This window comes from Zonotrichia leucophrys, chromosome Z (genome assembly GCF_028769735.1).
Source record: "Zonotrichia leucophrys gambelii isolate GWCS_2022_RI chromosome Z, RI_Zleu_2.0, whole genome shotgun sequence".
Taxonomy (NCBI): Eukaryota; Metazoa; Chordata; class Aves; order Passeriformes; family Passerellidae; genus Zonotrichia; species Zonotrichia leucophrys.
In genome coordinates this window covers 57,830,235-57,851,127 of record NC_088200.1, presented here as the reverse complement: position 1 = coordinate 57,851,127, position 20,893 = coordinate 57,830,235, and the positions used below count along the sequence as shown (strand labels likewise).

Genomic DNA, 20,893 nt, shown 5'->3' with positions numbered 1-20,893 from the left:
TGTTTGTTGTTTTGGAAAAAGAAATAAAACTCCCTTGCCTTTATGGCATGATAAATATGGCATCATATCTTAGGCAAGTGCTAAAATATGCAGTGCAGAGAATGAAAAAAATCAAGTCACTATTGACAGTATTTTTTTCCTAAGATACCAAGAATAATGAGAAGGATTTGAAAAAATGGGATGTCAAATTGCCCTTTTTAGCTACAGTACCCATAGTAGTCTTAAGTCTAAAGCTCCTACAAAATTTAGGGCTAGTGTAACTGTTTGTAATGCCCTTACTTTTTGGTATAAATGGTTCAAAAGTGTCTGAATTCACATACATGCACAAAAATTAGCAAGAGTAATCAAAACACCTGGTTGTTTTTTTGTCATACTAAGAGGCAGCATGCACACATTCCACATAATATTATCAGTTTTTCTCTGCTAGATGTATGAAGTTTTTTTCACTTACTACAAATCAAGACTAGAGTCTGTATGTATCAAAGTGGTGTTCTTCAGTGTTCCCCTTCTCTTCTCGATCAGCATCCACACTATATGTGTCAGTGTTTCGTTGCATGAAACTCTCTAAGTCAGGTGTAGTGGGGACAGTGAGAATCCAGGGATAGTATTCTCTCTACTTTATGGAAAGAAAGAAAAAAAGAAAAGAAAATGTCACTTGACATAGCCTGTGTGATAGTAGATGCTATAGGTTTATTATGTGGATTTTTTTTAAAGACAGTTCATTCCAGGCTGTTAATGCAAAAAAAAATATATACCTCTGATCCATAGAACCCCTGATCTGCAGATTTCTGGAAGTTAGAGTAACACATCAGGAAAGTATCATGCGTGTTTATCTTACTGATCTTTCCTTACCTGACATCCCACTCAGGAGTCAGACAAGCATGTGGAGCTAGTCTCTTTTGGACTTAGTGTGTTACTTTAAAAGTTAAAGAGTTAGTCCTTTCAATTGAAAATGGCAATAGAATTTGGAACTGCAAAGATTTAGTTTAGTCTGTTTTCATAATCGTAGTGTATTGTTCTAGTAGTGAAATAGTTTTGCTGATGTTCCTGTCTCATCATAGAATCTGCATTTTCTAACAGATCTTCACCTGTAGTATTCTAAAGGTTGTCCTTAGAATGAGGTGCAAGATACGCAATCAAAATGTAGAGGGGTGCAGTTAAACCTAATAGAAGTTGCAGACCTGAGTGCAAAATAAGATAGAGAACTTTAAACCATTCTAGTGTAAGTTCACTAAGACAATACTTTTACACCATGTGGGCTCAGTTACAGTGGTATGAAGATGATATTTGCAAATAAAGACTGTTTTGCTTTGGAAGCTGTAACAAATTATCTGTAACACCAGTCTGTTTTAGTTACTGCCTCTGTCCAAACTTGGTTACAGTTAAGAAGCTAATATCTGGAAGTGATAATAACTGGAAAATATTTTATACTTTGGTTTTGCTTCTGCCCATTTGTTTATGACTTTGAGAGCTTTATTTAATGTATCTTGATTGTGTAATTATGTCCACATCTGCCTAATTCACATCATCCAGCCAACATCATAAATTCTACAAGGGAAAGTTAAAATTCTATCTTTCAGTACTTGTAATGTTATTCCATGAAGTAGACAAAGAAAAATATTATTGGTTAGTCACTATTTTTTACTCATTTAATTTAATTTCTTTGAAGAGAGTGTATTTGTTATCTAGGACTATTTCTAGAACTATGGAGTCAAATTAATTTTTTTTAAAAGTTCCATCATATGCCACTTCAGTGAAAGATATAAGTAAAAGGTTAGTGCTTCAATCTGAGTACTTTAAAAATACTCTTGGGCTGCCTGTTGGTGATGATGGCAAAGTAAAAAAACTGTCTAAAAACATTTTTAGATAGTGGCTTGTATGCATGGAATATGTGACAACACTATCTTTTTAGGTGGCGAGCAAGTAAGAGGACATGTTCTATAACAGTGCATTAAGTTGCCCACTTCAGCTAAAATACTTTCTTATTTAAGCAAACTTAAAGACATAACAAGAGAAGATATAATACAGTGGAGGAAACAAAATAATTAAAAGGAGAGAGGTTATCCTTTCACTTTTTGTAGTATTCCTAGTTCCCATGTTTCACAGTATTTGGCTCCTTCTTACCCTATATCCTCTAATCATGTATGAACACATGAGAAATGTGTTCTTCTATACAATAAAAATCATAATTCCAAAAGAGTACTTGACACCATGACCTGTCTTCACCTTGAGGGTTGAGAACAATGTTAAGAGGACAACCTGCCCTTATATTTAACCTACTAGGAAATGCTGTATTATATATAAGAAAAGACAAACTGTAACTATACTTCAACTTATTTCTGATAGACTAAGACCAAAGCAGTGCAGTGGTTTTTAGAGAATTCTAGTAGCCCTATAGTTTCATTATTCTAAATGCAGTTCATTTTAACTATAAATTTCTATAGAATATTTTTAAAAAATCAATTAATTGTGCAGCACTCTATAGTTACAGCACAAAATTAATTCTGCCTGAAAGAATGGCAAGTTAGAAGATCATATTACAATGTTATGTCCTACTCACTCCTCTTTTGGTGCCAAAGAGTCATATAAAATGCCAGGAGGGGGAAATTCATTTAATGAAAGACAAGAATGCAACTAAATTTAAAGCAGATGTTCATGTAGAATCTTGAAAAGTTACTTTAAAAGCAGTGGTTTGGTGTCCATGAGTATTCATGTTATCCTTGCAGAGTAGGTCTATGTCTGCAGTTCCTGACAGGAAGTTACTCCTACTGAATGCTGTTCTGTAGTGCAAGTGGTTGTTACTTCAGTACCAACCTAAGCAAATAGGTTTGATTTATTAATGCACTGAATTCCATGTTTAGAACATGCCTTTATATTTTAAACATTATATCAGCCAGGCTATATTTAGAATCAGGCACATGAAATGAAATTAAATGACTGACTGAGGACATTTTGAAACTGCTAGAGAAAAAGCAAGAAATGTAAGTTTAATTGATAGTCCAATCCATGATTTACAAAAATTACAAAGCAATAAAATTTATGGACAGTGCTAACAGTTGGCAGCAGGAAAACTGACAGGAAAAATATACTGTAACTTTAATTTCCATTACTGAATAATGCTTTTCAGTAAAAAATAACACAGTACTTTCATAGGATTGGTTATTTTTTTGATTTAAAATATTTGACAAAGAATTCTGAATTCTGGCCTACAGAGTCATACTTCTTGATATTCTTCACTTGTATTTTCATTGAAAAATCTGGTTGCTTTAGAAGACTTGGAGTACAGTGGTTGGTCTTGCAGTTTTGGTAACTATGAAATAGAAATTTGTGACAGGGAAGAGTTCTCTTCACTCTTCCCTTTGCAAGGGAAGTATTGACTCATGGATGTTATATATTTTTCTGGGCCTTTTTCTCATTATTTGCTAAAATGAAAGTAGCCACTGTTTGAAAAGGGGAATGAGAAGGCAGAAATACTTTCACAGTAGCTTAAGGAATATTACTTCTTATCTGCCTTACTTTTTAAGGAGGCTAGAAAAATAAATGAGTCACAGGACATATTTTCAATATGTGCTTTACTAAAGAGCTATATATAGGCCTGCTGAGGTGTGTTACTTGAATATCTGCTTGGTCGGGTCATCTTTTCTTTTTTATTTTATTCCCCTTCCCCTTTACTAAAAGCCCCTCCCTTTTCCCCTGTTTGCTTTCAGCTTTGACCAAGTCTGTCTGATGTTTTTCTGTGATGATAACCAAATGAACGAAGTACGGTGTCATTCCTGATCAGTGCAGTTTGTGACAATATGACATCCTCACACAAAATGTTTATTTGAGCCGAAGGTGTCTCAGTTTGTTTTGGTGGTTTTCTCTTCGTCGTACAGTACAGGTTGTTAATTACATCCATCTGACTGCAATACACTCTTAATTGTGAATCTGCATTAATGAAACCACCATCACTTAGCTAGAGCCTTATTTGTTGTCTTACTTTGGCTTTAAAGGTAAAAGGCACAATTATTTTTTGGTAAATTTGTAATTTTGAATTTGCAAACTCACCACACCATTCAAACATAACAAAACAAGAAAAGACATAAGCACATTCTGTCTTCTCTTGAATTGCTGTTCAGCAGTCACAGATGTCCTTGTCACGTACACATTACTTTAACAATGTATTTGTCAGTCTGGTTAACCCTGTTCTGTTTTTCCTGTTTTACAGGCAAATCGCACCTGCCCAATTTGTAGAGCTGATGCTTCAGAAGTGCATCGTGATTCAGAATGACCAATCTAAGAGCACAAATCTGGTTTGGGTGTTTCTGGTCACATGTATATATGAACTCTCTATTGAACTTATCTACCCATGTGGCTTCCAGCCTACCCTTTACACAAAAGGGTCAGTGGACCTTACTTTGCACTGTGTGACTTAATCAATTATAAAGCTTATAACTAGTCTTCACAGTTACAGGATTGTTATACTAACAAGTGTGATTGGAACTCCAAAGATTTTTTTTTTAGCTTAATTTTGTGTGTGCACTAACATTCCCTGGGTTTTGTGTGATCATTCCAAGTATTGCTGCAAGATTACTGTGGATGTGATCTTTTAGCATGTGCTTTTATATAAAAGAAAAAGAAAAAAAAAAGTGGTAGGTCCAAACAATATAGCAATCTACCTTATATAGAGCCTTCAGATACTGTGAGTGGGGATGAATGGTATGAGTGTGTGTTTGCCTGAGAGAGGATGAGTGAAGTGTGCTTGTGACTGGGTGTGCCTGCGTGTTTGAGAACCTATATACCAGCATGTACTGAGAACGTATGTGTGTAGTAATAATTATGCTGCAATGTATAATCTTGTGTGTTATTTAAACAGTACTAGTACTGTACACTGGTTCCTTCCCTTGTGTTTGCAGTTGCACACTGAATGCAATGGGTGCAGCAATTACAGACATTTAGTATTTTGTCCCCAACGTACTTACAGGTGTAAAGACCTTTCTACCTACTACTATTCAAACAGCTGTTATGCTTCCCCTTCACTGGAGGCTTTAAGTGTGTACCACTAAAGAATGCATTGATTCTTCATACATGAGTAACCTTGGGGGTATTATCATATGTTATAAAGTCTGGATTTTTAAATGGCTGATTTACAAGTTATTTTATCAATTTAGAGTCACAATATCACATTTAGCAATATTAATGTTTTCAATTGCTGAAATATGTCAATGTTTTTCTGTTTTCCTTTTAAATTTTTCTAGCTGGGTTTACCAGTTATGTATTTCTTTCATGAAAGGAAGCAGGAAGTACACTGAGGGTGTCCTGGTCTCTTGGAAAAGCTCTTAACTTTTGCCCATTGTACTTGCTAAATACATAATCTTTTAGCTTATAAACACTGGCTTTTCATTCTTTGTCATCTGCAAGGAAGTTGGTATGTAACTAAAATAACTTGTAAAAAGTTACAATTTTATTCCTGCGACTTCATGAATAAAATGCATTTCTAGCGTTTTCTCAGAGAAGTAGAATTTCATAATTCTTTCATCCTATCACAAGAGGAGGTAGGTTTTGGTCATAACCTGCAGAACTCAGTTGCCCTAATGCTGCTTCTTTCCCTTCCTTATTTCATGATAAGTGTAATAGGAAGAAGGAACTCCTAGGTTTTTGCAATCAAGTTTCCAGAGTGCTCCACTAGAGGAGAAATTTGGAATACTTTCCAGAACAGTGCTGTGAAAAAAGGGGATAATGTCTATTCAAGTGCTCTGAATAATATTTTATTTGGGCTATGAAAAAAAATGAACTTTTTTTGTAATGTTCACACTGTTAACGTCTGTGATGTGTTCTAGCAAAATACTTAGGTCTGCATATGCCACAGTTATTAAAAGGATGCACTTTTTGCAAGGAAACTCTTCTTATAAATTCAGTGTCATTTCTTTGGTTGCAGTTGCAGCACAAGTGGCACAATTACCAGTATTGCTACAACTTGCTGCCAGTCTCAGCTTTAAGTTTATTCTTTATAATTTCTGATGCTTTTGTATGCTGCTATGCTTTAGTATCAGTTAAAATTTCAGTGTTAGAGGTTCTCCAAGCTGGTTTTCCTCTTTAAAGATTTTACAGACCAGTCACAGCTCTTGGTGCAGCTAAATAAAAGCACAATTTTGCCCTGTTTCAAATGTTTTTCCCTCTGTTTAGTTATGCAGGTGGTTCTCAAAAACAGTGATGCTTTCTGTACCTGTCCTTACTTAGGAACACTAAATAAACAAAAATGCTGTTATTTCCACTTCAAAATACTGTAATTTCTTTTTCCTCTCATACAGTGGAGTTAAAGAATAGGCTTTTCACAACAGCACCTAGCAGGTTAAATTACATGTAATAAAATTTATTTTTTTAACAAATAAAATCATGTTTAAAAAGCATATGCCACGTATGTCTTACAAAACTTAGCCTCTTTTATATAATTGCAAAAGAAAAAGAATCCATGTACAGATTTAAACATGACTAACATTTCTGTGTTTAGTATTCAGTTCAAAGCATAGAAAGAGGGTACTTTTTCTAAACTTGATACGAGTGAACAAGACACATACTTCTGAAGCTGAGGGAAAGTAGTTCTCTTTCTGGAACTGGAGAAATATCCCTTTTCCCCCACTAAAATACAGTGAGACGATGGGGGGTCTAGGAGATGGAGGGTCTAAGTTGGTAAAATCCTGCAATTAATTGTTGCACTCTTATGGCTCATCTCTTCTGGAATGGTTCTTCGGTTTGCTTGGATGAATGGGGACTTGCTTCTCGTGGTCAGTGTGTACAAAGAGCACACATGCTTAATGTTTTGAATCAGCTCAGACAGGCTCCAACCACATCTTCTGTGGTGGCTGTCAAGGGCAGGGGATTTATGTTCAGCTCTTAACTGCCATGTATTATGCACAGCTGCCGTGGTGCCTGACAGCACCTGAATTCAGCAACACTTCTTTATGTTCATTGCCTTTCTGCTATCCAGTTACTCTTTTCTTCTCCAAAAAAACAAAAATATACAACCTCCAATATGTTTGCTTTATCATATTGGCACTGCTGTGTTTTTTTGCATAAACTGTCAATTTAATTTACATTTTGGTGGATATCAAGGCCTACAGATAATTCCAGTGTCTCATTTTTTGGCTTTCTTTAGAAAAAGAAGTAAGGCCATGTGTTGTACGTCATTTTGTAGAGGCTCTTGAATGTGACTTCACAGCTCTTAATACAATGCATAATACTTGGGATGAGACTTACCAACTGTTTTAATCTTAATTGTAGAAAACAGTTTCTACTGAGTTATCTTTGGGCCTTTGTAAAAGCTGTGGTTTTTTCCTTTGGTACATTGTTACCTCATTTTGCTACTTGTGTTTCAGACTTGCTAATTATTATGAAAGCTTATGGTTTTTGTTGGAATCATATTTTGTTAAGTGTTTTCTTTAAATCATATGCTATTGTATCATTTAACATGTAGTTTTAAATGTATTATAAATATCTGTAACCAAATCATTTGAAGGCTTGATAAATTTTTAACAAAATTTGTACATTTTTTATGAGAGTTACTAGTAATGCTTTACTAGGTAGTGCAATGAATTTTTATTTTTAATCCCTGTGCCCAATTTTGGAGTTGAGAGAGTTGTTCAGTAATAAATGTATGATGTACACTTACACAATTTTGTCCTGTTCTTTCTTTGAGAAGTGTATGGTTTTCTTTTATTACTGGGCATATTTCTGTGCATCATCATGCAAATTGAAATATTACTGGCAACAGACACTCGTGTTGTAGGTGTTTTGCCACCTTAACTGTAGCACACAACTTTTTCTTTATTCTTATGGTGAGAGAGCCTCAGAAACTGATCTGAAATGCTGTACCATATTTCTGAGGGTGTGAGAATTGAACTTACTTAAAGCCCTGTGCTCTAAAGATCTTACTTACTTAGCCAGAAGAAACTTTGCAGGGATGAAGGTGCTTCTTAGGCATACTGTTTGCACTGTGAATCAGTAGAAGAGATTTGTTACACTTGCAGTGCCCTGACAGTAGTAGGTGATACATCCTGAATTATAACGGTTTCATTAGCCAGGGTCACACAAGAAACTGGTAGTAAAACAAAACCAAAAAGAAAGGAAAAAAAATAAAAGGAATTGTGTGATTTTGGTTTTACGATAATGTAAACTAAGTTGACATTAGTCAACTTAGTAGTTTTTTAAGAGGTTTACAGTAACATAGGACATTTAATAGCTGCATCTATAGCAGGTGTTCTAGGTACTCAGACACATTTGAAGATTAATTCATACTTTTGAGAATCCTTGTGCAGGTTCACACACATACCTTTTATATTTGGGAGATGCTGGAAAATGGAAAGGTATCAATCTTTGATACCTTTGAGCTCAGATACTTGCAAAGTCACATTTTTTGCACATGAGTATATTGCAGAGCAGCTTCCAGCATCATCAGTAGTTTGGCCATGACCAGTCCTAGCCTGAAGAGCAGAATTGCCCTGCTTCTCTCTCTTCATCTGGTCTCTGCTCCCCACCTTTGTGTCACAGCATTTCAGTCTCTTCCTCAGCCTGTGCAGTGTATGTCTTTGCTCAGAATCCTGTGTTACCACTCCCTGGGAGTCTCCTAGCATTCACATTTATTACCTGACAATTTCTGTTGCTAACTTCTAGTAAACCATATCACTGCCACCAGATACCTCATCCTGTGTACTCTTTCGTGGTTCTGTTTTCCTTTCTTGCTTTCAGCTACAGCCTACAGCTCTCGTTTGTCTATCTGGTGTGTCTGCTGTAACCCTCCTTCTCACACTGCAGTGCACATAACCATCTGACTTCTAGATGTGGTATTTCCTTGCAACTGATTTGCCTTGCAAATTTGTGATTTGCATGCTCACAGTGCTTATCAACTGATTCAGGAATGACAGCATGCTGAAGAAAAGATGGAGTTCCTGATTTCTTACTTAGTCTTATATGTGCAATAGACAGGCTTGGCTTTTCAGGAGCAGTGGCATTGCTGCAGCTTTTGTCTAATTCTGGCCTTTGCTAACCTTGGTAGGTGTAGATGTATTTATGTAACAGCATAAGGATCTTCCCTTATCTATGGTTCTTTGAAGAATTAGGGTACACTTCCAAATCAACTGCCCTTGTCTTTATAGGGGAGTTCAACTTGCCAGAAATACACTGGGAGCCATCACACACCTGGTACAACCCAGGTCATAACATTTTTAAAAACCTTTACAGAGCTTTACAGAAGCAAAGGGAGCCAGCTGGAAAAGATTCCCTCCTTGACCTCTGTTTGTAAACAGAGAGGATCTCATGCGTGGAGATTGGCTCCATCTTGGCCACAGTGACCACAAAATGGTTAAAATCTTCGTTGATGTGAGAGAAAATCCCAGCAAAACCTCAGCTCTGGCCATGAGGAGAGCAGACTGTTCAGGGAACTAGACAGTAAAATCCTCTGGGAAAATGTTTAGGCAGATGCTGGGGTCCATCAGTGCTGGTCACTTTTTAAACATCACCTAGGGGCACAGTAACAGACAATTCCTAAATGTTGGAAGTCAGGCAGGTGAGGCAGGAGGCCAGCTTGGCTGAGCAGGCATCTTCTCTCGGAAATAAGGCAAAAAGTAAGGTACATGCCCAGGAAATAAGGTCAGGTAACATGGGGAGAATGCAGAGATGCTGCTTCCTACTGTAGTGAGAAAATATGCAGCCAAAGCTCAACTGGAATGGAACCTGGCCAGAAATGGGGACAATAAAAACAGTCTATTCCAATGTATTAATTGCAAAAGGTAGTGTTGAAGGAACATCAGCCTGTTACAGGATGAGCAAGGTCACCTCACGAACAGGGACAGGGGCAAGGCAGAGGTGTTAAATGCATTCTTTAACTCTGTCTTTAACACAGATAATGGGCCAGGGATGATGGACACCCAAGGGGGTCTCAGTGCCCTGAGCTGGAGGACCGTGACTGTAGAAAGATCAGTTTCCTTTTGACCCTGAACTTGTGCAGGATCTTTTCCATCTGGATCCCTGCAAATCTGTGGGGCTTGATGAGATTCATCCAGGAATACTCAAAGAGCTAGTTGATGTCATCACAAAGCCTCTCTCCAAGGATTTTTTTGTAGTCTTGGGGATTTGGAGAGGTCCAGATGATTGGAAGTTGGTGAACATTATCCTGATTTTCAACAAGGAAAAGAAGGAACCTCCTAAAACTACAGTGAAGTCTTACTTCACTGTCAGGTAAAATTATGGAAAAGATTATTCTAGGAGTACTGAAAAACACTTGGAGGACGACCCAGTCATCAGTCACAGCCAGCACAGCTTCATGAGGGGAAAGTCCGGCTTGTTGAACCTGATTTCCTTCTACAGAAACATAACCCACCTAGCTGACCAAGGGAAGCTGGGTAATGTAATCTTTTTGGGTTCCAGTAAAGCTTTCCATACTGACTCTCACAGTGTCCTTCTGGACAAAACATCCAGCACACGCCTGGATGAACACATCACATGATGGGTGAGCAGCTGGCTCATGGGTCAGTGAATGGGGTGACATCAGACTGGTGACCTGTCATGGTGGGGTTCCACAGGGCTCCATCTCAGCCCTGAGCTCCTCAACAGCTTCACAAATGACCTGGACACAGGACTGGAAGGGATACTAAGTAAGTTTGCCAACAACACTTCACGCAGCCCACTGGAGCCTGGGCTAGCTCTTAAAGCTCTGGCGCTGCACCAGGAGTGGGGAACAGGCAGGGCTTGGAGTCTGCCCACAGCTGAACCTGAAGAGCCACTTGCTTTCCAGTGCAGACAGAGACAGTGACGGGGAGCGGGGGGAGGAGAAAGGAGGAGGTTCTTCTCTTGAGGTTCCACAGGGAACAGTTCATTACCAGTAAAGGGAGTAAGGTAAGAGAGACCCAAGCACCATTCCACACGGGTTTTTAATCAGTCTCGATTTAGGGGGTGGTTACAAACAATCATCCAACGGGATATTTCAGGGGCAGAGTGAGGGGAATACATAACTGGTTTGGGACCCATCAGGACTGATGGGAGAAGATGGTAGGTCACATGGGCCAATGGGGTGTCCTGGTTTAGGGGAATTCCAAAGGGTGTCATGATCAGGGATTGGCCCAAAGGGAGAGTGACAGAGAAGGTTCTGGAAAAAGGGACTGGGTTGCCTTGACAGGCAAGGGAAGAAGCTGGAAACAAAGGGCAGAGAAGGGTTTGAGGGACGGTACAAATCAGGGGTGAACCAACTTTGGGGAGAACATAGGGGTACAACAGAACAAACCATTAAACTAAAACAAACATGAACCACAACAAAAACAAATACTAAATTGGGAAAGCTGTCTACTCCCTCAGAGGTCTTGCAGAGAAACCTGGAAAAATGAGAGGGGAAAAATGATGGACAGGCATCCCCTGTATGAAGTTCAATGAGAGAAAGTGCCTGATTCTGTGCCTGGGACATGGTAACCCTGTTGGAATTAGAGGCTGGAGAGTAGCTCCATGGAAGGGGACCTGGGGGTCCTGACTGAACATGAGTCAGCAGTGCCCTGGCAAGCAGAAGGGTCACCCGTGTGCTGGGTGCATCAGGCACAGCATCACAGCCAGGCAAGGGAGGGCATTGTCCTGCTCTGCTCTGCACTGGGGCAGCCTCACCTCCAGTGCTGGGGGCAGTTCTGGGTGACATAATATAAAAAAGACATTGAGCTTTTCTAGAATGCCCAAAGGGTGGCAATGAAACTGGTGAAGGGTCTGGAGGTGAAGCAGAGGGAGGTCACTTGTTCTGTTCAGCCTGCAGGAGACTGAGGGGAGACCTCATTGTGACATGCAACATCCTCAAAGTGAAGGGACCGGCACTGATCTCTTGACTCTCATGACCAGTGACAGGACATGCGGAAGTGGCATGAAGCTGAGTCAGGAGAGATTTAGGTTGCATTATCAGAAAAGGCTCTTCCCCCAGAGGGCACTGGAACAGGCTCCCCAGGGAAGTGGTCACAGCACCAAGCCTGTGTTCAAGAAAGGTTTGGACAATTCTCCTGGGGATGGTGGTGTGCAGGGCCAGGAGCTGGACACAATGATCCTGATGGGTCCCTTCCAACTCAGCATATTCTATAAGTTTGTGAATTACTGCATCCACAAAGCTCTGTGCTTTTTCAAACACACAAATATTCTATTTGTGAGCAATCAGTTCTGAAATGCCTGTTCTGCCTGGCACAGTCTCACATGCTGGCCTTTGCAATGGATTGCACTGTGCCACTTAACACATCACTGTGTCTGTCTCAAAGTGCAATTTCCAGTTGTGAAAGAACTCCAGCATCATCAGACTTCTAACACTTAGAACAAAATTCAGCAAATCTCCATTTTGATATGGACATCTTGGAAAGGCTCATCCTGGCATCACTAGAAGAGTCTAAAGTTAACAGCTGTGCAGATGCCCAAGCCAGCACAGTCCTCCATGATAAATGTCCTGGGAGGTACCCCACTAAGTTCCTCTGTCTCACTGTTTCTTCCCATAGATTTGTGTGTGCAGGAGAATCATTTTCACCACACCATGTTTGCTAGGGTTTGAATAATGTTTATGTTTTTTGAGAGGCGACGAAGGAAAGAATATGGAGAGAGAAGTTAAGAAGCAATTCACAGCTCATTTGAGTACTAGGAGCTTGGGCCATCATATAGTCTTATTTAAAAACTGAAGATAAATCTGTGAGTTCAGCAAGAGAAACAAGACAAAACTGTAGTCAAAACAAGGAATGGAAATTTTTTTTCATGTGCAACAGACTAGTAATGAAACGAGGTACATAGACCATAACATTTATATGGTCTACCATCTTCAAAAGAAATCCTTAGTGAGTAACTGTGATAGTTTTGCATAGTAATTAGGAAGTATTTCTGTAAAAATTAATGAAACAATTGTCCTAATTGAAAGAAGAAAGAAGTAATTATGCATACTGGTGCTGTTAAAACACTTTTTTTTGCAATATTTGAAGTATTGGTTCTCTCAGCTTGCTCTTGCTCTGCAATTTACCGACCTGCTGTTGATCACAGACTATCCCTTCTGTGTACAGAGATTATTTCTTCTCTGTTGAAACAAACTTTTCCTTTCTACCCAGATCTAGTCCAACCTGCAGGGCCAGGAGCACTTTGGGCCTGTATGATTTAATTTTGCTTGGTCTTATGGCATTTTGCTATGTCTTTGCCTTCCTTTTGGCAAGGCCAAATTTAAAAACTAGTTACTGCAAACTGCTTTTCATCTTCCTCTGTATACCATTGCATCTTGGGCCAGCAAGAATAGATTTAAGGAAACAGACCAGGGGAAGGAAGTTGCAGAGCATGAAAAGAAGTGATTGTACTTCATCTTTAAGACTTCAGCATGGAGAATGATCCGTTTGCTACAAAAGGAGTAAATGCAGTTGAATACTACAAATGACACAGCATCAAAAAATAAGTATGTCAGTTTTGGTCTTGGATGGTTGCTCACTCACATGCTGAAATGAATTCTTTGACCAGACCATCTGTCTGTTATTAATAGGGTGTCTCATTCAACAAATTAATGTGCTTCTACAATGTACACGAAAGGACAGGAAACCGTACAACTTCTGTAGGGTTTGACATTTACTGACAAATATCAACACCAGATGCTGAGGGAACACAATCACAGTAATCAATCTGTAGGGTCATATAATTCTGTGTATCCTCATTTTTGTGTAATGTCCTCAACAAGTCAAGTGTCATCAGTTTACTAGTAGAAGAAGAGCGGAGCAGATAAAGAATTGTTGTGTGACTTCAGTTTACCGCAGGGTGGGTGCTAGGGATAAGAGCCAGAAGCAAAAGCCTTCGGGTTAACTAAAGGTCATGTGGGATGATTAGCTGCTAAATTCATCCTGAGGTAGCAGGTAGGAGTGCTCTTTTGACAGAACTCCATACCTGAAGTGAAAGGTACAATCTGTCTGAATCCATTTAGAAAAGAAACAATGATCTGCTTTGGTAAATCTTTCTCAGGGTATGAGACATTCAGAGAACAGACAAGATTTGCTGAATTAAGGATATTATTTGCTGATTAAGAAGACTATTCCTTGGGAAACCACTTATACCAAATGCCCCTGGGCTCTGGTCTTCCTGGGGATTGTCTTAGTGAGCCCATAATTATGCTTATGATGAATTTTGCAAGATCTGATGCCAGGGGGAATCTCAACATCAAGTGTCACAGATCACAGCATCCCTGAGCTTCAGAAACACTGCTGAGTCTGTGGGCTAGAATTTCTGCCCTCATTCTGCCCTCATGGACTGTTAGGTAGGTGGCTCTGTAGGAGAGTGGAAATGGAAAGATAAACTTCCATTTAGTTCTTGTTTTGGGACCTGGAGGAAAAAAACGAGCCAAAGAGAGATTGAGAAGACTGTACCCAGCCACAAGAAGCCCCTGCTGCTCTGTGCCTGTTGGATGAGGCAAAATGCATTCACCAGCAGGCTTCCAGTCTCCCTAGGAACTGCAGATGGCAGCAATTCAACAACTAATTCTTTCTCATTGCCACCACTGCCCTGCGCATCTAACTGTGTCTCATGAGGAGCTGCAGTTTCAGAACACAAAACCTTCAAACACAGCGCGAGTTCTACAATTCCCAGTCCTCCTCCTTCTCCCAGTCCTCCTCCTTCTCTTTTGTCTTCCCCCACCTCCTCACATGGTGTTTCCCCTTCACTAGTGGGAGAGATCATGGTTTATTGCCAAGCTGAACCAGTTTCCTGCCCATTGTGACAATGACAGCGCAGAACAGACAGAGGACAATATTGCAGAGCTAAGGACAATATTGCAGAGCCAAGGACAATATTGCTGCCAATGTGACAAAGCTCCTTGTGCAGACAGCTCAGCCTTGCTGCCACATGGTACTGCTGTGGGAAACCAGTCTCTAAGCTCTTTCTTAGATGCTCTGGAGGGTGCTGTGGATGTTGCAGAAAGTGTTGAGTCTTTTACAGTGAAGCTCTGCTGAAGCTCTGTGGCGCAGCCATGACATCGTTACATTGGGTAATACCTTTCCAGGGCAGAGATATTGCTGGCATTGCTGTTAGGGGAGTGGGACTGGGAGTGCTTTTCTCCTCAGCGGGCTGTGCAGAGGGACAGGGTCACAGTGGCAAAAATGGGCTGCAAATTGACAGCAAGCAGACTGTGTAAGGCACAATCCTCAAACAGAGAGTGTTCTGCTTGGCATCCTTTCTGCCCTGTAGGCACCAACATTCTCCATGAAAGCCAGACTCTGTGAAAAAGAAAGTGGTGTGTAGGAGCATATTTCATTTTGAAAGGGTGGTTTCCATTCATAAATGGCATCATTTCATTGACAGGATATCTAAATTATGGCAGATTGGTTTGGTTTTGAATACAAGTAAGGCGGGGCTAAATATGTATATGCAGCTGTGGCTACCATTATTTCACAGTAATAATTACATTATTATTATAGAATAATTCAAGTTTTACATAGTAACTCACCTCTTGCACCTCAGATAGTACATAAATGGTACTTACATAGCTGCTGATATTCCTGGACTCTTTTTCCAAAAATTTGCAGTTGTTATCTGCCACAGCTTGGTGAGCCAGTTTCTATTTCCCTGGAAATTTTCTGGCAAGGTGTGTTACATGCCTTTTGGCTAGGAGCTTCTGCTGCTGTACTTTGGCCTCTGAAAGACAGCCATCTGTTACTCAGGCAAGAACCACCTGCTCTGCAATTGGCAGTGTTGAGCAAGTATTACAAAGAACTGATCACCAGGATAATATGGGTAAGCAGAGAGAACACCTATTGTAAGAAAATTTCAGTTCCCAATGAATGCAGATGGATTTCAGTGCTATCTTTGCTGGGCTGTCCTAGGAGAGTGTTTTTGAATGCTACTGTTCATCAATAATATGGTGAACAAGGAAAATAGAAAAAATAGAAAGTGAAATCAGAATGTTGTCATAAATAGAGGTAGATGGGAAAAGATAACACTGGGGAAAAATGATCTTCACCTTGTTGCCAGTTAGAGCATTCTCTGTAGCAAACAGGATGTCACAGAAAGAATCCATGGCTGAAGTAAGAGAAAAAGTAAGAGAAAAGAAGAAAATAAAATTAAGTCAGTACGCAATAGGGTTAGTGGGCATGTGGGATGCATAGATAAGAATGCCAAGCAGAGATTCTACATTTCCTTTCCTTAAGCGGCAATCCCTTTCCCAGCTGCAGATCCAGACTGTGTGTTTACATTGAAACTTGCTGTCCCTTCCTAGCTGTTTTCTTCCAACTAAACCACATGAAACCACATGAAATCTTCCTTGATCTGACCCTCTCTATGCTGGATATGCAGCCTCGATCCTCTCTGGGACTGGTGTCACGATCCGTCCTTAGGAAAGGGTTTCATGATGGCTCGTTGAGTGATCTCAGAGTGCAAAACCCAACACGGCACAGGGGGTTTGCAGTAATAATCAAAAACCAATGCACCTTTATTGAATGACCACAGCAAAATGTGTTGGGGGGAATTGGGAAAAAGGGAAGAATAAGGAAAAAGAGGGAGGAAGAGAAAGAAGGTATGTAGCTACCGAATATAGAGACAAAGTCCATTGGTCCAGTCCAGCTGTGGATCCACCTGTTACACTGGGGAGATCTCAGAGATTCCAGTTGATTCCAACTCCTGTTATACTCTCTTTCGATGGAGGAAGATGATAAATCTTGAAAATTAATTAAAACTAGTAAATAACAGTCTGTTGTAATTTCTGGGGGAAAGAAAAAGGGTACAAACAGTCCATATTCTCAGCAGTAGGCAAGAACCATTGTCTTCTTGGTCCACTGCTCGCACCTGCAACATGCACCTCACTTTGGTCAGCTCGCCTCCCCTCACAGCTCCTCTGGCTTGGGGGTTTCAGTCCCAGTCCTTGGAAGGAGGGGGCGTTTCCACATAGGGGTTTCATGTCTCATTCCTTGAGGGAGAAGCTTCTCCCATGTCAGTCCATGCATCTTGGTGGTTGTAAAACAGGCGAGAGGTCTTCTGTGGGGACCACCAAAAACTACCAAAGGAAAAGTCCAGCCAGGCAGAGAGATGGAGAAATTCCAGGGCCATTGTTGTGAAGCAGGTGCCACCAAAGAGAAGGCAGAGTGCCTCCTTTCTTCTTTCACCTGGCTCAGTGTTGCATACAGCAAACACACCTGTGAGCAATGACTTGGCAATGCCAGAAGCTCTGCTCAGGCCTCGGGGTCTTGGCAAGCAACCATCTCCAACAAGGCCAGGATTCCAAAGAGAGTCTTTTAGGTGGCCCCAGTTTCTGGTTTCTGTCCTTTCACAATGATTGTGAGGCAGATGAGAGAAACTTTAGACAGAAACTTACAACTTGGAACACCAGGTGCTAGAGAATCCCTCTCCTGCCTGTGACAGCAGGAGCATCACTAGGGCTTTGCTGAGAGTTGTTTGCCTTAAACCTGGGAGCTGCCCTTAGCAGAATGTCATCTTCCTGAGCCCTCAGCTCACACTCAGTGAAGAATGATGCAGCTTCCCGGGCTCCAGACTGTGGTTGCCCACACGAGGAGGCACTTGGGTGACGTGGGACTCCTTGCAGTGGGGCGGGCAGGTGGGTCTGAAACTCTGCCTGTCATCAAAAGGCAAATAAGCAGGAAGTCTGGGGGGATGCTGGGCAAGTGTCATGTGGGAAGCAAGAGCATGTGACTGAAGAGGAAGGAAAGGAGCCAGTTCCACTTTAATTCTCTCCTGTCAGCTAGTTTTCAGTTGTGGTACTGTGCTTTGAAAGGTGGCTGGGAGACCAGAGAGCCTATGTAATAAAAGTGTTTGCTTGCAGCACAAAATCTGAAGTAAAGCAATGAATTAGAACTGATCTATTTTATGTAAGTATTGAGTGCTGTGTTTCACAGGGGGTCTGGGACAGTGCTCCTCCTGCTCTGAAGGCTTTCAGTGCACAAGCCAAAGATAAACTCTGACAGATACTGCTAAAGGCAAATCCTGGCCTTATGGCCTGAACTGTGGCCCAGGTGCAAGAGGAGATGTTCACTTGTCCGTTGTCAGCACAGAAGTACCTTATGCTACCCTACCTAATGTAGGGAGGCGCAGGAAGAGGGATGAGGAGCAGCAGGATTGCAAAGAGATGCTCTTTTGAGATGCTGAACACATGGCTGGGGATACTCAGGGATATCCAAAAGCTAACCTAACCCTTGCTGGCACAGGTAGCTCAGGATGGAGCAGCATCTCCCTCTAAATTTAACTGGGGAGGTTTTTTTAATCAGACCCCAAAACAGGGAAAGAGAAGGGAGATGCAGCTGAGGCTGCTAATGTGCCCCTATTCCCTGCATGTGTGCTGCCTCCCAAAGCAGGTGGGAGTTAATCCCAAGCCCTCGCACTCTTCTTTCTCCCCTTTTCTGTCTTCAATTTCCTGTCCTCTGTCTGAGGTCACTGTGCTGCCAGCAGCAGTTGTCTGGGCTGAGAAAGGCTTGTTGGGTCATACTGTGGATGCCTCTGCCCTTGCTATTTTTAGGGAAAGCTGGCAAGGAACACCCAGGAATGCATTCCCAAGTGCCAGTCTACTTCCAGAGAGCTGCTCTCAGCCCTCACACACCCAGAACGAGCATGAAGTGCTGGTGTGTCAGAGTGCCTTGGGGAACCTTGCCCAGACAGGGTACCTGGCTGCAGTTGCAGGCTGGGCTACCGCCCCTGCAGAAGTTTTTCTGGAGAAATACCACCCTTGAAGGAAGACCCATGTCTCTTGTGCCCTTCCTCCCTCACCAGCTGATGGACTGGGGCTCCAGGGTTCAAAGGAAATGTTTTCAAGTCTCCACCAATATGTCCAATCCCATGGTATTTGGCAAACTGGGAGACTTTGGTGTTTGGTGCCTGTTTCTGTACAAGCAGCCAGAGAAGCAGCTCAGCGAGGCCAGTGGCCATGGCACGCACTGAGGTGCCAGCTTCTGAAAGGGTCATACAGCACCAGGGTGAAAAGGCTCAAGGAGCTGTTAGTGAGCCCAGCTGTGGGCTCCCCAGGACACAGGAGACAGGGACATGGTGGAGAGAGCCCAGCAAAGGGCCACTGAAAGGACGAAGGATGAAAGCTGCCATGCCACAGTGTAGCAAACACCTACCTATTTGGAGGTAGCAAATAGGAGGGAAAGGAGTTTAAAGTTCAAAAAACCACTTGCGCTTGCAAACCCCAAATGCGCGGCTGTGGTGCACAGTAAATCGGTTCTGCTGTCAGGCATGCCTCAGGGCTCTGGCTCCCGCTACAAATGCCCAAATGTCCCCTGTGCCCCAGCCAGGCTCAGCTGCAGGCTCCCAGGGCCAGCCAGTGCTCTCAGGGCAGCTGCAAGGATCCCTGCCCTCTGGTGAGCCCTCCCAGCAGTCCCAAAGCGGCACATCCTGCTGGCACCCATGCTCTCGGGTCCCTGTGGGTCTTTCCAAAGCCAGAGCAGCCCTGGCCCAAAAGAGCCAAAGGCAAGACTTGGTGCTGTTGGGGCTGTGCAGAGCTGCCTCTCATGTTGGCTGAGGGGGCACCTGCAGCTCAGCATCCAGTCCTAGGGATTTTCTCCAGGGCCACCATTCAGCTCCCAGCCTTCCCAGCTGCTGGGGACTTCACTGGGGCTCTACAATGCCTAGATGCAGGGAAGATTGCCTGCAGAGAAAAGCCCAATTGCTCTGGCTGTACCCAGCAGGCCTTTGCACCCACCCTCCTGTCCGTGCTGGGCATCCTGTCTCTGCTTCCCACACCTCCCCAAGCCTGATTACCAGCATGCTTGCCCCAAGCCCAAGAGCCTGTACTTGGAGCTTCTCTAACACATGGAGACTATTTCCCATCCCTCATAAGCAGGCAACTTCTTCTGGAGCAGAGGCAGATGTGCTTGGAGCACAGAGCAAAGCTGTCACATGTTCTAGCCCTAAATCTTGCAGGGAAATAATACTCCTGGGCCATGTTATAGTCTCTCACTGTGGCTCAGGTTAATACTGAAATCAAACCAAGTAAAATTTTTAACACAATTTGAAGCATTAGAAAGCAGGCAAGTAAGGTCCTGGAAGTTCATCAAAAGGGGTCTCTGGTGGTCATATTTCCTGAATGCTTCAATATTAAATCTTCAAAGGTGACCTTCCCTCAGACTTTTTCTTTGGGCATGCACTGTTGCTTCCTGTTCCATAACTTGCTAAAAAACCACTGTAGGCCTCTTTATCTCCACTGATTCCAGCTACACTTATCATCCTTTGTGCTTACCTTTACACCCTTTTATCTTTTTTTGTTTGATTGTTTGTCAGTCATTAAGCTCAATTCAGCAACTCCAGGGCAGCTGAGAATTTCTATTCTCTATGTTACTTATCAAGGAGTACCTGAACTTGGGTCAGGATGACAATGAGTCTGTTTTCCTTCTGCCACAGGGAGCAATGGCAGCTCATTTTTCCTTTTCGTCTCTGCCTTGAGCTCTGACCCCCTTTGGGAGAACTCTGGGACTCAAATGAAGGTGGGCTCTGCCCAGCTGCCCTGCCCAGTTGCAGCCCAAGACTTCTCAGGAGCCTAGGAGTGCGAACTCATGGACAGCTAAGTGTGTGTCATTGAGAAACCAGTAAGCCACTTTGATTCTGGATGGTTTCAAGCTGTGAGAGGTCAGGACTGTTCTCCTGTGACAGGGAAGGATCTGGATTAGTGAGAAACTCCGGGAAGGAGAGCAGTCCAGTCAGCATCCATTCATGGTGCAGAACTAGAGGCTGTGGTTACCCAAGGAGAACACGTTTATGCCCACTTTGGTGTTCCAGAGAGCACCTTACCCTGTGTTTTGTTTAACCCCAGCCAACAGCAAAGCCCCACACTCCCACACCAGAGGGATAAGGTAGAGAGTCAAAAAGGTAAAAGGTGGAAAACTTGTGTGTTAAGGAAAGTTTAACTGGGAAAGCAAAAACCACCCAAATAAGCAAAGGAAAATAAGGAGCAGTCCCT

At 42.0% G+C, this 20,893-nt stretch overlaps 1 protein-coding gene across 6 annotated transcripts in view; it reads left to right on the top strand.

Moving 5' to 3' along the window:
* The window catches only part of RNF38 (ring finger protein 38), a 107,509-nt gene extending 99,894 nt beyond the window's left edge, over nucleotides 1–7,615 (top strand). For all 6 annotated transcript variants that reach the window (XM_064736260.1, XM_064736262.1, XM_064736261.1 and 3 more), the window contains one exon: nucleotides 4,208–7,615. In XM_064736260.1, coding sequence (XP_064592330.1) covers nucleotides 4,208–4,270 — 63 coding nt within the window. In that variant the 3' untranslated portion in view covers nucleotides 4,271–7,615. The remainder of the gene's footprint in view (nucleotides 1–4,207) is intronic.
* The last annotated feature ends 13,278 nt before the right edge of the window (nucleotides 7,616–20,893 follow it).